Source organism: Asparagus officinalis, chromosome 9 (assembly GCF_001876935.1).
Source record: "Asparagus officinalis chromosome 9, Aspof.V1, whole genome shotgun sequence".
Taxonomy (NCBI): Eukaryota; Viridiplantae; Streptophyta; class Magnoliopsida; order Asparagales; family Asparagaceae; genus Asparagus; species Asparagus officinalis.
In genome coordinates this window covers 5,255,504-5,272,710 of record NC_033802.1, presented here as the reverse complement: position 1 = coordinate 5,272,710, position 17,207 = coordinate 5,255,504, and the positions used below count along the sequence as shown (strand labels likewise).

Genomic DNA, 17,207 nt, shown 5'->3' with positions numbered 1-17,207 from the left:
GTTGTGCGGGACGGACCAATCCGACCCGCAGTTGTGCGAAGGAGAGTTCGAGAGATCCGACGCCCGTTCCCGTCCGTCCCTTGAGATTAGGCTTGGTCTTAATCTCGAGAAGAGCCCTGATTTCGCTTGGTCGATTTCAGCGCTTCAAATCAAATACTTCCTCGGCGAAGGCGAAGCTCTGCCAAATTTTTCATCAACCGGATCCAGATCTAAGGCGGTCCACGGATAAACCCCGGCACAGGCAAAGATCCCACGCAAAGCAGCGGGTGATAAACGTCCTCTGTGTTTGTTTTGACGAGAGTTGTAAACTTTTGTTTTCATTGTGTAAAAGTCTTATAAAAAGACAATCTTTTTTTGTTTTCATTGTAACGATTGAAGTTGTAATGAATACCGCAATGAATACATTAACTTTCTATGCAAACACCATGCCAAAAGGCCTTTGAAGAGATCAAAGCTTTATCTCTCAAACCCGCCTGTCCTCACGGCGCCAATCTCAGGGAGGCCATTCCTCATATATATAAGGGCCATGGAACATTCTCTAGGCGCCCTCTTGGCACAAAACGACGAGGCAGGCCATGAGCAAGGCATCTACTACTTGAGCAGAACCTTGCAGGGCACCGAACAGAGGTACCCAATGGTCGAGAAGGAATGCCTAGCCTTAGTGTTCGCCATCCAAAAGATGCGGCACTACTTGGTTAATGGTCGAGAAGGAATGCCTAGCCTTAGTGTTCGCCATCCAAAAGATGCGGCACTACTTGGTTGGCCAAACGATCCATGTCATTTCTCGGATGAACCCCATTCGGGTATTCATGACACAACCTGCAGCGTTAAACTGGCGCCTGGCCAGGTGGGCACTTCTGCTCTCTCAATACGACATCCACTTCATGCCGCAAAAATCAGTCAAGGGACAAGCCATCTGCGATCTCATGGCTAGTCACCCGCTGGGGACGAAGACCGATCTATTTGAAGATCTGCCAGATGAACCTCCCGAAGCTAACGTGACTTCGTCACCAGAGGCGCGAGCGGCTCTATCGCTGCAGGAGCGGGGGTGGTCCTCACCTCTCCGCATGGCCACGTGTTACCCCGTGCCTTTTCCTTGACGGAACCATACACCAACAACGTGGCTGAGTACAACGCGCTGCTCATAGGGCTCAAGTTGGCCAAGGAGTTAGGGATCAAGCATCTGGAGGCTTACGGCGACTCCTAACTCATCGTTAAACAAATGACTGGTGAGTACGAAGTCAGGAACGACGATCTCATCCTACTCCACAAAGCGGCTGTCAGACTAGTGGAGTTATTCGAGAATTTCCGCATTGAGCACGTGCTCCATTCCAAGAACACACATGCGGATGCTCTCGCATCCTTGGCGGCTAACTTAGCCCAGCCTTTGAGAACGACCCAACGAGTCACTGTCGCCAGCCGAAAACTTTTTCGACTAAGAGACGTCCCAGAGGCGAACGCCACTCATCAAACCCCGGATCAGCCTGATCAGGAAGACTGGCGTCTCTCGATCATCGATTACGTCCTATACGGCATGTTGCCTGAAGACGCAAGGGAACGAGAGTCTATCCGACGACGTGCCTCGCGGTTCTACTACGATTCAACCACTAAAACGTTGTGTCGGAGGTCATACGACGGCTTGTTGCTCCGATGTCTTTCAAAGGCAGAGGCACAAGAGGCCCTACGCGAAGCCCATGATGGCGCGTGCGGGGCTCATCAGCCTGGACCCAAACTTTGGGATCGCCTGCGGAGGATAGGCTACTTCTGGCCTGGGATGGTTACCGATGCAGTCGCTTATGCGAAGCGCTGCTACGAATGCCAAATCTACGCCAACTACATGCACCAGCCTCCTGAGGATCTACATCCAACGAGGGCGTCTTGGTCATTCGAAGCATGGGGGATGGACATAGTTGGGCCAATTTCTCCACCATCAGCGAAAGGCCATCGCTTCATCCTCGCGATCACCGATTACTTCTCTAAGTGGGCCGAAGCCATCCCCTTAAGAGAAGTCAAGACTAATGATGTGATCAAATTCATTAAGCACCATGTCATATACCGATACGGCGTACCCCGGCGTATTATTCATGACAACGGCACGCAATTCGTTAGCCATGTATTCACCAGGTTCTGTGACAAATTCCAAATATAGAACCTCTCTTCCACGGCCTACAACCCTTCAGCGAATGGCCTGGCCGAGGCCTTCAACAAAACAATTATCAAGATCTTGACCAAGCTGACTTCCACTAGCAAACGCGATTGGAACGAAAAGCTAGGCGAGAGCCTGTGGGCATATCGCACGACGGTTCGCACACCGACTGGCACCACGCCCTACTCATTGGTATACGGCTGTGAAGCCGTATTGTCATTAGAGATTCAAATTTCGTCCCTCCGCGTCGCCTTAGCAACAGGGATGACGGCAGAGGAAAATCACCAACTGCGACTCACAGAGCTCGAAGCGTTGGACGACAAACGACTGGAAGCTCAACAGCACATTGAGTTTTATCAAGCTCGAATGGCCAAGAGCTTCGACAAAAAAGTCAGACGTCGAGCCTTCAAGGAAGGAGAACTGGTACTATCCGTTCGCCGACCGATGATCCTCACTTCCAAAAAGATGGGAAAATTCCAGTCCAAATGGGAAGGACCATTCGTAGTAGAGACAGTCTACTCGAACGGCGCCTATCGCCTCGTCAAGCCGAATGGCGATAAGATCATGATGCCCATTAACGACAAGTATCTAAAGAAGTACTACCCCTAGTTCTCCTTCACCAACTCCCACGAGTGCACGAGTTTAAACTGGCCCTCACACCCTCCAAATAGTATAAGAGGTAAAACTATTCCTATGCTTCCATCTCTTGAGCCAGGTTACCAGTACAGGCGAACCGCTCAGAACAGGCGAACCGCTCAGATCAAGCGAATCGCTCAGATTAGGCGAATCGTTCAGATCAAGCGGATCAAGCAAGCCGATCAGTCTAGGCGAAATCCACTTTACCAGCTAAACACCCTGTCTTGGCGAATCTCTCAAAATAGGCGAGATTAGCATCTCAGGTGGGCGGCATCAAACGCCCACTTGGTCAAACCTTCAGATCTCTCAAAATAGGCGAGATTAGCATCTCAGGTGGGCGGCATCAAACGCCCACTTGGTCAAACCTTCAGACAGTTAGGACCAGAGCCAAAATCACTCGCCAATCATCTTCTAAAGGATGGTGGGTCCTCAAAGTCGTTCTAATCACGATAGTCCCTGTCACGTTAACATTAAACCTCTGACAAAGTCCCCTACCAATCCTCTCCTAAAGGATGGTGGGTCCTCAAAGTCATTCCAATCACGACAGCCCCTGTCACGTTAACATTAAACCTCTGACAAAATCCACTTACCAATCCTCTTCAGAAGGATGGTAGGTCCCAACAGTCGCCCCAATCGCGACAAGACCCCATCAAGTTAATGATCACCTCTGATGATTGGCGCCGTTATTCCTATGAATAGCACAGCCTAAGTAATAGCCTACCACGCGACGTGTTATTACTTCTGTCAATAGTCACACTCCTACGTCCCTGAACTATTTGACCTATTCCAGATATTCTAACATTCCCTTAGGATAACTGATGGGCAGAGTCTACCACGCGATGGCTCCTACCACAATCAATTGTCACATTCCCAAACGACGACAATTGTCGAAGGCGGTTCGGCAGACGACCTGTCTGTCGGTTCCCCAGGCAACAACTCGCCGAGAGGCGAGTCGAAGTTGAGTTCTTCAGTTGGCCGCAGAAGCGAACGATTGTTACTTGCTGCAAGCCAAATGTTGCTCTCTCGATCCCATTTGAGCTACAACGCGAAGATCGGAGTTAACCCGATCCCACGCTGTGAGCAACAAAAGGCAGAACAAGGGCCCAAAATGACTAAGTCCAAAACAGAATGGTCAGAGGCTCGCCAAGTTCAACTCAAGTGCCAAACGGCGCAGACAAAGAAAGAGAAAACTGTGCATGCAAAGCAAGGATAAGCAAAACAAGCAAAAGAGCCACAACGGGCCAAAGTTTACATAAGTTTTCAGTTTAGTTGTGATGCCTGAGGCACCAACTAAGTTAACAAAACAACAAAAAAAAAGGAGAGGGGACTTAGACAGCATGAGCATCACAGGAATTTCAGCAGGCTAAAAGAACCAATCTTAGCCTTGACCGTCGTACGATCTGCCTCACGCCGGATCCTCGCCTTCTCCTTTTTCTCCTGCTGCCGCCTGGCTAAGTCCACCTTGCTGTCTTCTTCCTCTTGGCGAAGAAGTTGGAGCTCCCGGTCCACCGTCCCGGCAGCCTCGCTGAGCCTCCTCGCCTCACGTTCACGCTCCCGAAGCCTTGCCTCGCCGCGGAGAGAACCGGCATCCTCAAAGAAAGCGGCGTCCAAGTAGGTGTCCATCCGGTCCAGCACCGCTTGGTGTCGCTTGCGCAGACGTTTGAGCTCGGCCTCCTTTGCCCGAATCCGCTTCGCCCGCTCCTCACGCTCGAGCAGGAGGCGCAGCGAGAGGGGCGGTGGCACGTCAGAGGGATCGTCGTATGCCAGCTCCTCGAGGCGGTACATCCACCCCTCCACGCGATGAAGCTCATGCTCACACTGCTGTGCGAGCGAAGTACCACCCGCACGGCGGACCTCCCTTAAACCCGCTTCCATGAGAGGGAGCGCATCATAGTATCGCCCGTCGCCCACGCCGACCGAGATGGCGATCCCCTGCACCAAACCCTCCAACCTCTGGAGGGGCACGAACGCAGGGTGAGCCACGGGATCCGGAGCAGAGGACCCCTGGACCGAGCCCGCAGGAGAGGCCGGCGGCGTGCCGACGTCGATGACGGTGGCAGAAGAGCCAACGCCCTCAGAATCGCTGTGGTCGGAAGCAGAAGCCATGAGGCAGGGAAGTTTTCCGCAGAGATCTTCTTCTAGCGGATTTTTCTCGAAGCAGTAAGGACTCTGCTGAAGAGGGGCGAGTAAGGATATATATTCAAAAAACCCAACGGCTGAGATTTGTTACCTCAGGCAATCGAACAGTTCGGGTGTCCGGCGACGCTTCGAACGCAACGCCAATAAAGGCCATTCCTCTCGGGACCCCAAACCGACCGATCGGATTGAGCACGAGAGGTGAAGCGTTCGGTCGCTTCGCCATTAATGAGCATTAATGTGCCCGCAGAGTCTTAGCTGGCAAGCACTTGAGCCCGCAGACGGACGCGTGGCACAAGCTTCGCCCACAATTGGATTTCTGACTGTTGGACAAACTCACCACCATGCAAGTTTCACATGTAGTGTAAACTCGCCATCATACGAGTTCCGCCTACAACGTAAATTCGCCATCAATCGAGTTTGGTTTTCAACACAAACTCACCATCATACGGGTTTCGCCTGCAGTGTAAACTCGCCAGCAGCTGAGTTTAACTTCCAAGCAAAACTCGCCGCGATCGGGTTTCGCCTACAAACGAACTCGTCAATCAATTGAGTTTCGTCAGCAATGTGAACTCATCAGGAGTCGAGTTTCATCATCCTAGCGAACTCGCCATCGCCTTAGTTTCGCCACCAGCGTAAACTCATCAGGATAGAGTATGGCCTTGAAAGTAGACTCGTCGTCACGAAGGGAACTTCGCCTGTGACGCGAGATTGTCGGCCATTACAGGGCAAAACATTGAGGGGCGATGTATCAGAAAGTGTACACACAGTGAGCAAACACAAACCTCATCAGATGTTTTTGAGACAGTACATTTGAACAAAATTATAGTTTTTTTGCAACTGCGAAAGTCATAATATTACGTTCAAAGAAGCCAAACATGCACCCAGCTTTTAAGACAATACATTTGAACAAAGTTATGATTTCATAAACAAACGAGTCATAAGCAAAATGTCTTAATACAATCATAAGATCGAGGCCTCAGTCGAACACGCTGAAAGTAGAGAGCTCTTCTTTGGCCGCCGCCACTTTTCTCGCGTGGTCTTCCCGAGCTTTGTCTTCAGCAGCCTTCCGAACCCGAGCTTCAGAGCTTGACCTGGCGGCAGCATCTGCCTGGCGCAAGGCTAGGAGGCGTCGAGTTTCCGCCTCAGCGTTCTTACTGACCCTTACAACGCCGGACTGGAGCCCCTTCAAGTTTCCGCCTGCCCCAAGCTGACTCCAATCTTTACTTGTTGGAATTCCTTGTGGAAAAGAAGTCTGCGCCAAAATCAAGAAAAATTAAAGGTCAAATAACAAATATTTAAAGAGACTAAAAAGACACAGGAATACAAAACATAAGCCACGTATATAACTCTACAGCTTTCCTCCTTCACATCTCCCTCCATAACAGTGAACCAGTTAAAAAGACACAGGAATACAAAACATAAGCCACATATATAACTCTACAGCTTTCCTCCACATCTCCCTCCATAATAGTGAACCAGTTAAAGTAGGATAAAATACAGTAAGATCAGAAACATAAATCGAAGGACAATATATATTTGGTCATAAAAGAAAGTTTTGCAAAGCAACATCATGAAATAAACTTTAAGAGACTATGCGAGCCTCCCGATTTTAATTTGTGGGTTTTCTTGATAGTCAATATAGAATGAAAATAATAATTTATTACCTAGTTAAATTTTTTTATAATTTATAATTTTGCCGCAAAAATTCACAAACTATATAATCTCCTTTATGTTGAATAATGAATAGACATTATGCTTTTTAGCCAATATAGATGCAAATTATATGTGATCACAAAACCAGTCAGCCATTAGTAATATCTAGACAAGCCAGTTTTGGTTTACAAGTTCATAATGATTTTTCATTATTGGATTGGATAATTTCTTTTCTGTATACACTTTCTCTAGTTAGAATTCTTCATGTGAAATAGCTTTTCGTCCTTTGCAATGTACTTTATTTCTTTAGGGTAGAGCTTCATCATCTCTCATTCCATCCTTGTTTTATAGATTTCAACAAGGTGTTGTAATTTGCAATGTATTTGGAGAGGGTTAAATTATAATATGGAGGACAAATTTAAAACTACCTTCAATTTGAGGGGTATAAATCTCAAATGCTCTATTATATAACAAATTATTATCTAAATCTACTTCTGAATCTCAGACAACTTTTTCGGCCGATGTAGTTTGCTGGAGAAAATATTATATATATGATGAGTTAAAACCACATTATTTCTCCGACATGGAATTGGTAATGTAGCATTTATTCATTATTTTAGTGTTGGGTTATTATTAGTTCCTATGGTCTAGGGCAATGCCAGCAAAGAATACGGATGGGCAGCCGCTACGCTTGCCCTAAGGTAAAAATTTTTGTGCTAACGTAACATTTTTTAAGCTGTTGCCTTAGCCTAAAAGTACAAATCATCGTATTGAAAAAATAATAAAGTCATACCATACTATTTGAATAGATTTTGAGACCAAAAATTTAAATGAAAAATTATTGTTTCAATGACATGTATAAGTGGGAAATGAATGGGTTCTTATAGAAGTTTTGGTAGGAAGGATATTTTATTTAATTTGGTGGTAGATAAGAGAATTTTTTATGAGATAATGTGGTAGATATGACATGTGATATTTTTAATTTTGGTGGTAGATAGAGAAAATTTTTAGGATTACTTTTATCATAATATTTTTTTAATATTGTAATTAAATATTATAAACCTCATCCATATAGATAAAAAAATTAAATATAAATTAGGAATGAAATATTTTTATTTTTGGAGAAAAAATTATACCAAAATGTTTGAGAAGAATAATCGTCTACGATGTTGTGTATAAGTGTTAATTTTTTAGTTTTCTATAAAAGGTTGCGTTGTAGTGAATTTTACGCATAGTTAGTGATATGTTTGATAATTTATTATGATATAAGATTGTAGTAAAGATACACATATTTGTGTAGTCCTAAGACTGTATAAATTTTAAGTTTTTTTTTTTTTTTTGAATTTACTAATTAACTATTTTAAAAATATTTTATTTAGATATATAATATTAGTGAAATAACTACAAAAAATTATTTCAAATTGCAAAATATTTAGTCAAATGTTCAACAAGTTAACAACTAGATATATATTATTTATTTCGTAAGCTATAAAGTTCTAACCAATACAAATGAAATAGAAATTATAAATAAAATACAAATTACATATATACACACACCTTCGATCGTCCCCGGCGAACTAGTCTAAATCAAATCTGAGACGGCACAGGATATATAGAACCGAAGAAGGCTGAAGACGGGTTGGTAGTCCTCATAAAGCCTGATGGCCAAAGGCTGTCTCCATTAAAAATTGCACCCGAAAGCAGCTGGTGAATTAAGTGGACGTAACAAGTACATTATAAATTTGGAAGTAAATGTTGGAGGCTGGCATGGTCTGCAATTTTAGTCAACACAATAAATTTTGAATGGAAACAGGGGGGTGAATTTATGGAGGTGAGTTGGACAATTTATATATCACGCTTCGTCATACAATGGGAAGTAGGCAGAGTTAAATGACTTCCTTGATTCTGTGTTCCCTCGTCAAGGTTTCCGGTTTAGTCTTTTTACCAATTGAAAAAGACACCAAGGTTTACACCTGGGGGAATTTTATCCCGAAGCCTAAGTAGGGATGAGTCAACACCTAACACGTGTTGCCGGGTAGCCTATTCCCGTAACAAGGGCGGAGCTTATGTATTCAAAATCATAGCACAAAGCCTCAGAGGATTGACTCTCTTAGCACAACGTTACATGTGGAACGGATCTAGACAATCTGCATGCTAGCCCGATTGAAAAATCTCAAAGTCTATGTCTAACACACATGGCCGGTTTAGTCTTTCGCCGATTGAAAAAGACATCAGGGTCTAAACCTGGGGAATTTTATCCCGAAACCTAAGAAGGGATAAGTCGTCGCCTAATACGCGGTGCGGGGTGCCTTTTCCCTATAAGAAATGGTTAAGTCTATGTATTCAAAATCATAGCATCAAGTCTAAGAAAAGCGATTTTCTTAGCACAACGTTACATGTGAGACGGGTTTAATAATTCACATGCTAGTCCGATCTCAAACGGTAATCGGTAAAGACACATCAAACCCGTTGATGGCTGAGGGTTTGCCAAAAATCTCATAAATCTTGTCATTCACAGAAAAATCACAAAAGAAGCAAATGCGGAGTCTCTATTAATAGATCGAGTCAAAAGCATACAATAAAAAGCTCGTTAGCCCGAAGGCAGTTGGCGGTTGAGAATATGAGACTTTAAACTAAAAAGTCTATCTACATAACTCCGCTCGAGTTCTGCCTGCAGATCAGCTCGAGCAGATTCTTCAGAACTGCTCAAAATCTCCATGGCTTCACTCTTCAGCTTCATCAGTCTCTCCTGGGTGGATCCTAGCCTCTCGAGTGCCTGTTCACGAGAACACTCTAATCCGGCCAGGTCATCTGCAATAAGAGTAACAGATTCCTCGGCACGCTTCAAGGCCTCTTTCAACCTAGTCACTTCCTCGCGGCTCGAGTCCAAAGAGCGGAGTAGCTCAGCTCTATCCGTATCTTTCCTCGCTACGGTAGCCATTAGCTGCGCAATGGAGCTCTCATGTGACTGAAGCTCGCATCCGATAGAAGATCTCAGGTCGCGCCACTGTGCCAGCCTATGCTCCAGCTGAGAGGACACAAAAGAAGAAGCCCCGTTAGTTTCCAATTACTTCAACTCTCGGATCTATGACTCCAGAACAGCGAAATCGGCAGTGAAGGAATCGGCCAATTCCGGGCATCCTTCTTCCCTCATCATCATCATGTGGCGAGAAAAGGAACGCCTGAACTAATCGAGACAGTATCCTCTATGAAGAAGTTTCTCGATCATGCCGTTATAAAAGGCAGTGAAGAAGCCGAGGTCCGTACGGAAAATGTCTCTGTTAGGATCGGTATCGACCAAAAGGACGCGGACACGCTCATATAGAGAGGATCGACATCCTACAAGCAACAACATAGAAGTTTAGCAGATTATCGAATACGATAAGGAAATTCAAAGGCAAATTCCGAGCATACCAACGCCGGCGGAGGTCCCCTCGGGCTGAGGTCCGGCGGACTCCGAGATAATGGCAGAAGTGGTCATGGAGGGTATATCAACCCCTGTAGGCAGATCGCTCATACCACTCGGCAAGGGCATGAAGACGCCACTTTTATGCAAACTTTCAGTCCCGGAAACTGTAGTAGTATCAGGCACAACGGCCGGTCCTATAGTTACACTCCTGTATTAGTCAAATGGAAATTTGGACAAATAAGGAGAATCGGGACAAGAAGATTGTATGCATACCGGTAATCCCACCGTCATCAGATGCAACGGGAATGCCAAGAGTCATAAGGGTATCGGCCCAAGTGGCTGGTCCTATGATTACACTCATCCATTAGAAAAAAAAATGAATGAAAAGCAGTGCGACATCCAAGATCGTATGCATACCTGCAAGCCCGTCACTCCGAGGTAAGCTAGATATGCCGGGAATCGATATTGGGTTAATCCCAATGACTGGCGCTGTAATATTAATCCTTCGTTAGTCAGACAAAAGATCAGGCAAGATGAAGGGAATCAGATATATACCTGTGAATGAATCACTCTCAAAGGGTGGTCTCATGGTTCCTCTGGCAGTCTGTTCAGCCAGCATGTCGGTTAATAATCCAGCGTCGGGGTTCGAGAAACTTGGTACAGGAGCACACCCCCGTTCCTCGAAACCTACATCATGATAGGCTCCATCCTCAGCTGGCTTTTCCATCACGACATCTGCAGGATAACCTAAATATTGGAGAATGAGGAGGAAAGGAAAGCTCAGAAATACCTGCAGCAAAAAAAAAAGAAAAAAAACAGAAGATTCTTTCCCCATGCTTGAGGAGGGTATCATTGGATGTAGATATACCTGAATATGGGACGATGGGCTCAACACTATTCACCTGCTCAAGATCAATGTTTAGATCGATGCCCAGAGAACCATCATGAAGGGCGTCGCACATCTGCTGCATGAAGCAATCCATGTTATCAGATCCAGGAGATACCGGACCCGGTGGAAGCTCGCCCTCTTCAAAGAACCCTGGAGCATAAAACATGGTTACGAATCCCAAAAGGTAAATCACCACAAAGCAATAAAAATAAATATTACCTTCCCCTCCATCGGCGATGCTTCCTACATCCACTCCATAAGGACGCTGACCGTCGTGCGGTTTATGAGCGGTCTTCTTCCTTTTCGGGGCGTCAGCCCTCCTAGGACCAACAGGTCGGTCATGCACGGATTTGTCACACATCTCAACATGCGTTGGAGCTCGATCGCCGGGCCCTGAGCTCGTATAACGAGAAGCTGGCGACTCATGATCGTCAACTGCCCTACCTAAAGTGACAATGGTCATTTCATTAAACGAACAAGATCTGTCGTTTATACCAAGTAGAATGGAGAAGGAAAATCTAAGAGCATGACAAACCTGTATCAAGCTCTTCTCTGTCAGTATCGATATCCACATATTCCTCCTCAGAAGTCTCGTCGTCATCACCCGTAGGAAGGAGCTCTTCATCATCTTGGAAAGGAGATTCGGTATGCCCCTTTCTCTGCTTCTGAGCAAGCTCAGCCCTGCGAGCAGCCATCATAGCAACCTGGACCGAGTGCTCGGACTGTAACTCTGAAAGGCTCCTCACACCTATGGATTCATGGGCGGAAAGGAACCACTTGCAACTGAGGAAAGTGGTCAGCGGCTTACGCCTATATGAAGGAAGAGCAAAATGGGCTCCAGTGCAGCCCACCATAGTCCACAGCCATGCTCGTACGCCATCAATAAGTCCTCCCTCAACCTGCAGGCTACGGCTTGGATTCCCGACATATAGTTGGTCATAGCCGAACTGACGAGCAAAACGGCAGGGAAGGTAAGGCTCTATGTGGCATCGATTCTTCACCCGGAGAACAAGATACCCAACGCGGATGTTCACTAACCAGCGGAAACAACCAACGTCGAGAACAGTCCGGTCACTTCTAGGTTTCTCATCGTCAATCAGCACGTCACCATAGCGACCCGAAAAGTGAGGAAAACACTTGAAGAACTCTCAGCTCTTACGGACTCGAAGCTCTCGTTGTACATCACTGAATTTGTTCCCGAGCCATCTGCTCTTCTCCAATAGTTGCATAAAAGGAACATGGACATCAACAAATAATAAAGTCATAACTTACTATTTGAATAGATTTTGAGACCAAAAATTTAAAGGAAAAATTATTGTTTCAATGACATGTATAAGTGGGAAATGAATGGGTTCTTATAGAAGTTTTGGTAGGAAGGATATTTTATTTAATTTGGTGGTGGATAAGAGAATTTTTTTAATGATATAATGTGGTAGTTATGACATGTGATATTTTTAATTTTGGTGGTAGATAGAGAAATTTTTTCGGATTACTTTTATCATAATATTTTTTTAATATTGTAATTAAATATTATAAACATCATCCGTATAGATAAAAATTTTAAATATAAATTAGGAATGAAATATTTTTATTTTTGGAGAAAAAATTATACCAAAAATTTTGAGAAGAATAATCGTCTACGATGTTGTGTGTAAGTGTTAATTTTTTAGTTTTCTATAAAAGGTTGCATTGTAGGGAGTTTTAAGCATAGTTAGTGATATGTTTGATAATTTATTATGATATAAGATTGTAGTAAAGATACACATATTTGTGTAGTCCTAAGACTGTATAAATTTTAAGTTTTTTTTTAATTTACTAATTACTATTTTAAAAATATATATTTTTAGATATATAATATTAGTGAAATAACTACAAAAAATTATTTCAAATTGCAAAATATTTAGTCAAATGGGACTAAAAATACTACTACAGTATTTATCAGCGTATGGGAAAGAGATCGGTGATGAGAGAGATCACCTGAATTTTCCAATACCTCCCAATCCAGTGTAAGCTTATTCTGAGACTGCTGTAGTAGTTTCTTCTTCATCGTTGTGATCTTCGATCGTCCCCGGCGAACTAGTCTAAATCAAATCTGAGACGGCACAGGATATATAGAACTGAAGAAGGCTGAAGACGGGTTGGTAGTCCTCATAAAGCCTGATGGCCAAAGGCTGTCTCCATTAAAAATTGCACCCGAAAGCAGCTGGTGAATTAAGTGGACGTAACAAGTACATGCATTATAAATGAACCCAACTAACTCCTTAAATTTGGAAGTAAATGTTGGAGGCTGGCATGGTCTGCAATTTTAGTCAATACAATAAATTTTGAATGGAAACAAGGGGGGTGAATTTATGGAGGTGGGTTGGACAATTTATATATCACGCTTCGTCATACAATGGGAAGTAGGCAGAGTTAATTGAATTCCTTGATTCTGTGTTCCCTCGTCAAGGTTGCAGTCTACATCTGGTAGGTTGCAATTGTAGTCGCAATGCAACTATCACTTACATACAACTGAGATGTTGTAACTATTCATGCATACAACTGTAATTACAATTGTTTGGTTCAATTTTTTTTTAAAAAAAAATTCTTATAGTTGTAATTGTTTAGTACTACTTTAACTTTTTGTATATATGCAACTTATTTTTTACTTTCAAGAAATAAAAACCAATTAATAGTTAATTTTATATATTACAATATTAATTTTTTATTATCCTATCATTAACAATTAATAGTACTGTTATTAATATTAAATGTTTTTTTTGTAAAAAGGTTAGTTTTCAAATGCTACCAAGTATAGATTATTAAGTATCATGTAATAACCTTTGAGAAAATATTCTCTAAAAATAATATTAAATTATTTATTTAATAATGTAATACTAAATAAATAGTGTAATTCATAATTGTAATACTAAATAAATAGTGTAATTCATAATTTATGTAATATTATTAAAATATTTATATTATTTATGCGAATAAATATTTATTTATTTATTATATTGCTCATTGAATTATAGTATAATTCTCAAAACTACTTAGTAATATATTATTCTACTTGGTGGAATGCACGTGCGATGCACGTGGTCAAATATTATAATTGTTGATTTTTAGTTTATGTATTTACTATAACATAGTTGCAAAAGAGTTTATGATTATCATAATATATTAAAAGGTTTTCATGTAAAACCCCGTGAATTTAAAAATATGTTAATAAATAATAATAAATATGTTATATGGTGATAAATAACATTTATTAATATTTTAGTATGCTAGAAATTGATTTGAGATCAATTCAATGTATATATATGAATATAAGAGTGAAATCATGCACTATATACACGAGCCTGAAATCTGAAAAAACGACCAGTTAAGAGTATACGTAATCATAATTTTCCTACGCGAGTGCCATGGTATAATTTTAGGATAATTCTATATTGTCTACTCCTTCCTAAATAATTTATTAACTTGCAATTGTCTATTAATATAGTATTATGCGATATTAATAATTAATATGAGAGTTTTACAATAACATTAGAAGTTTTTGGGCCAAGTTAGTCAAAATTGAAGTGACATATAATATGATTAATTAATAATGATAATTAATTTATGTAATTTATTATTAGAATATAATATCAAAAAAGAATAGGGGCAATATGATCAATGAAAAGTTTTTCCACAACTCCCTCTTTTAAAGAGAGTATGATATGATATGATATGATATGATTTATATTATTATTTTGAATATTTTATTATAATTCATAATAATTATAATAATAATTTAATTTGTTGCTACCAATAATTATATATACTTATTTTATAAATATTTTATTACATTTTTTAAAACAATTAATAATCATAATATTATTGATAATTATAATTATTTAGGAAGGTGAGGAGATGCACAATTAATAAGAGGTTATATTTATTTAATGAAAGATTTATTAGAGATAATAACATAGTTAGAATTTATCAAAATTTGAGAGGTCAAAAAAGAAAAAATGAAAGATTTATTAGAGATAATAACATAGTTAGAATTTATCAAAATTTGAGAGGTCAAAAAAGAAAATTAAAAGTTTTAACACATCAATCCTCTTTTTATAGTAGTATAGATATAGATATAAATAGATAGATAGATATAGATATAGATTATGTTCAATGAAGGAATTTCTAAGATTACAATTCCTAGGATCACAGAATCCTCAACTAGGAATATTTGGACTTTGGGGCATGGAATATTTTAGAGATACATATAAGTTATCACTAAAACTTTCTCATGAATTATGTACTCCCACATGCTAATCAAGGCATTATGTGGAAAGGAAAGGGAAACAAAAGCTAATATATGATCAGCGCCTTGTGCTTTAACGAGATTTAAACTTTGATGAGAATATTTAGTAGCTTTAGTTTGTGATGGGAATTGTAAAAAGAGGATAAAAGAGAATATAGTTATATGCTATGGAATATCCTTTACTATGATTAAGATATAACTATGATTCTGTGTTCCCTCGTCAAGGTTGCAGTCTACATCTGGTAGGTTGCAATTGTAGTCGCAATGCAACTATCACTTACATACAACTGAAATGTTGTAACTATTCATGCATACAACTGTAATTACAATTGTTTGGTTCAATTTTTTTTTAAAAAAAATTCTTATAGTTGTAATTGTTTAGTACTACTTTAACTTTTTGTATATATGCAACTTATTTTTTACTTTCAAGAAATAAAAACCAATTAATAGTTAATTTTATATATTACAATATTCATTTTAAAAAAAATTACTTTTTCAAACTTTTACTAAAATTATATTTTTTGAAAAAATAATACAATTGAAAAGTAAATATTTTTTGAAAATTCATATTTTTAGAGTAGTATTCTTCAAAGAATAATACTTAAAAATAATATTCTTTTAAAAATACTTATTTTAAAATAGTATTTTTGGAAGAATAAAAAAATTTTCTTTAAAAAATATATATTTTTAGATTAATAATATTTTTATATAATAATTTTAAAATATTTATATTTTTCAAAAGTAATTTGAAAAGAAGTTTTCTAAAAAATCATTTTTAAAAAGTAATTGATGTGCCAGCTTCAGTGCACTCTACTGTGCTCGAATGTCTTTTTGAGATGACGTACTGTGACGTGTCGTCGTCTTCGCTGAAATTGACAGAGACAACTGCTTTGGGAGTTGACTCGCTGGCCATTTTTCCGATCTGGAGTACGATTATGCCATGGAGTGGGTTGATTTAGGGTTAAAGGTTTCGCAATGGAATTATGCTCTGGAGTCGGTTCGCTTGGACAGAAGATGAGATGGCACGATCGACTAGGAATGGTATAGATAAACGGGAGGCGGTTAAATCAAAGGGCATTTTGGCCAAACAACCCAGCTTATAAGCCACCAAAAAAATAAGCTAAGTTGGCGCAACTTAATTTTTTAGCTTATAACTAATATAAGTTGGCTGCCAAACATATTTCAGTGGCTTAGATAAGCCACGTTGAAAGAAGAGATCCAGAGCAATTGAAAGTTGATCAATTCTAAATTTGTAAAGGTCTTCAACCTTTTGCAACAGTCTCTTATATATTTTGCATTGTTGATCATTAATGTTATGTGTTTAATGATTTGTAGGGTGCATTTGAAACTGTAGAATTCACAATTAAGGAATATCTATGGGGTTATTGGTCCATCTTTTCCATCCTCACTCTGAAATGAACAGAAAATGCATGAAAATTTGTAGCAGACAAGTACCAGGGAAAGAACCTCCATGTTCCTCAATTAATCTATCTTGTGAATCAAAGAATTCTAAAATTAACTGATTAACAACTTCGACCATTTTAATACCTACCGAAGGATCAAATTCACGCACCATACTGATATCTTAATAAGACGTTGTTAATAATAACTAAATAGGGAATTCCTACCGATATTGCTCAGCATCAGCCTAAAAAGACATGAGGTGTAAGTACATCAATTAATTAAATAAAACAATCTACTTATTACTAAAAACGAAGCAGGCCTAGGTTAAAATTTTGAAGAAATGAGGGATAGTTTTGTTTTTAGTGAACTGCTTCGTTTGCTTAAAGCGTCAATCGGTAATTTTAGAAAATTGCAAATCAACTCCTTAGAATCTTGAAATTGTAAAACCATCCCTTCATGGGGTCCTATTGTAGAATCATGAGAACAAAAAAATTAGATAATCACCAACAAATGATTTCCGATTTTGGACCTATGATGAGATGGAGTGGAGAATTAATGCAACGTCAAGAGGGCAGTATGCACGCTGAAGTACGGGTGTCCATTTGGGCCTGAAGCCCAGGGCCGGACGGTGTCCGAACCACCTACG

General features: G+C 40.5%; 1 protein-coding gene across 1 annotated transcript; it reads right to left on the bottom strand.

Annotated features, from left to right (window-relative positions):
- On the bottom strand, window positions 9,264–11,610 carry LOC109824357. Its single transcript, XM_020390936.1, has 8 exons — window positions 11,408–11,610; window positions 11,092–11,316; window positions 10,852–11,022; window positions 10,539–10,730; window positions 10,401–10,472; window positions 10,257–10,328; window positions 9,989–10,177; window positions 9,264–9,913 (listed from the first exon to the last, which is right to left on the bottom strand). The coding sequence occupies exons 1-8, from the start codon at window positions 11,568–11,570 to the stop codon at window positions 9,762–9,764; spliced, it is 1,236 nt and encodes a 411-aa protein (XP_020246525.1). The 5' UTR covers window positions 11,571–11,610; the 3' UTR covers window positions 9,264–9,761.

Excerpts from the sequence above, each read along its gene's own strand:
- LOC109824357 (XM_020390936.1), bottom strand. The coding sequence starts at position 11,570 with ATGATGGCTGCTCGCAGGGCTGAGCTTGCTCAGAAGCAGAGAAAGGGG. Across the intron at positions 11,023-11,091 it reads CATCGCCGATGGAGGGGAAG|GGTTCTTTGAAGAGGGCGAG; the intron begins GTAATATTTATT and ends TTTATGCTCCAG. Across the intron at positions 10,731-10,851 it reads GCCCATCGTCCCATATTCAG|GTTATCCTGCAGATGTCGTG; the intron begins GTATATCTACAT and ends TCCAATATTTAG.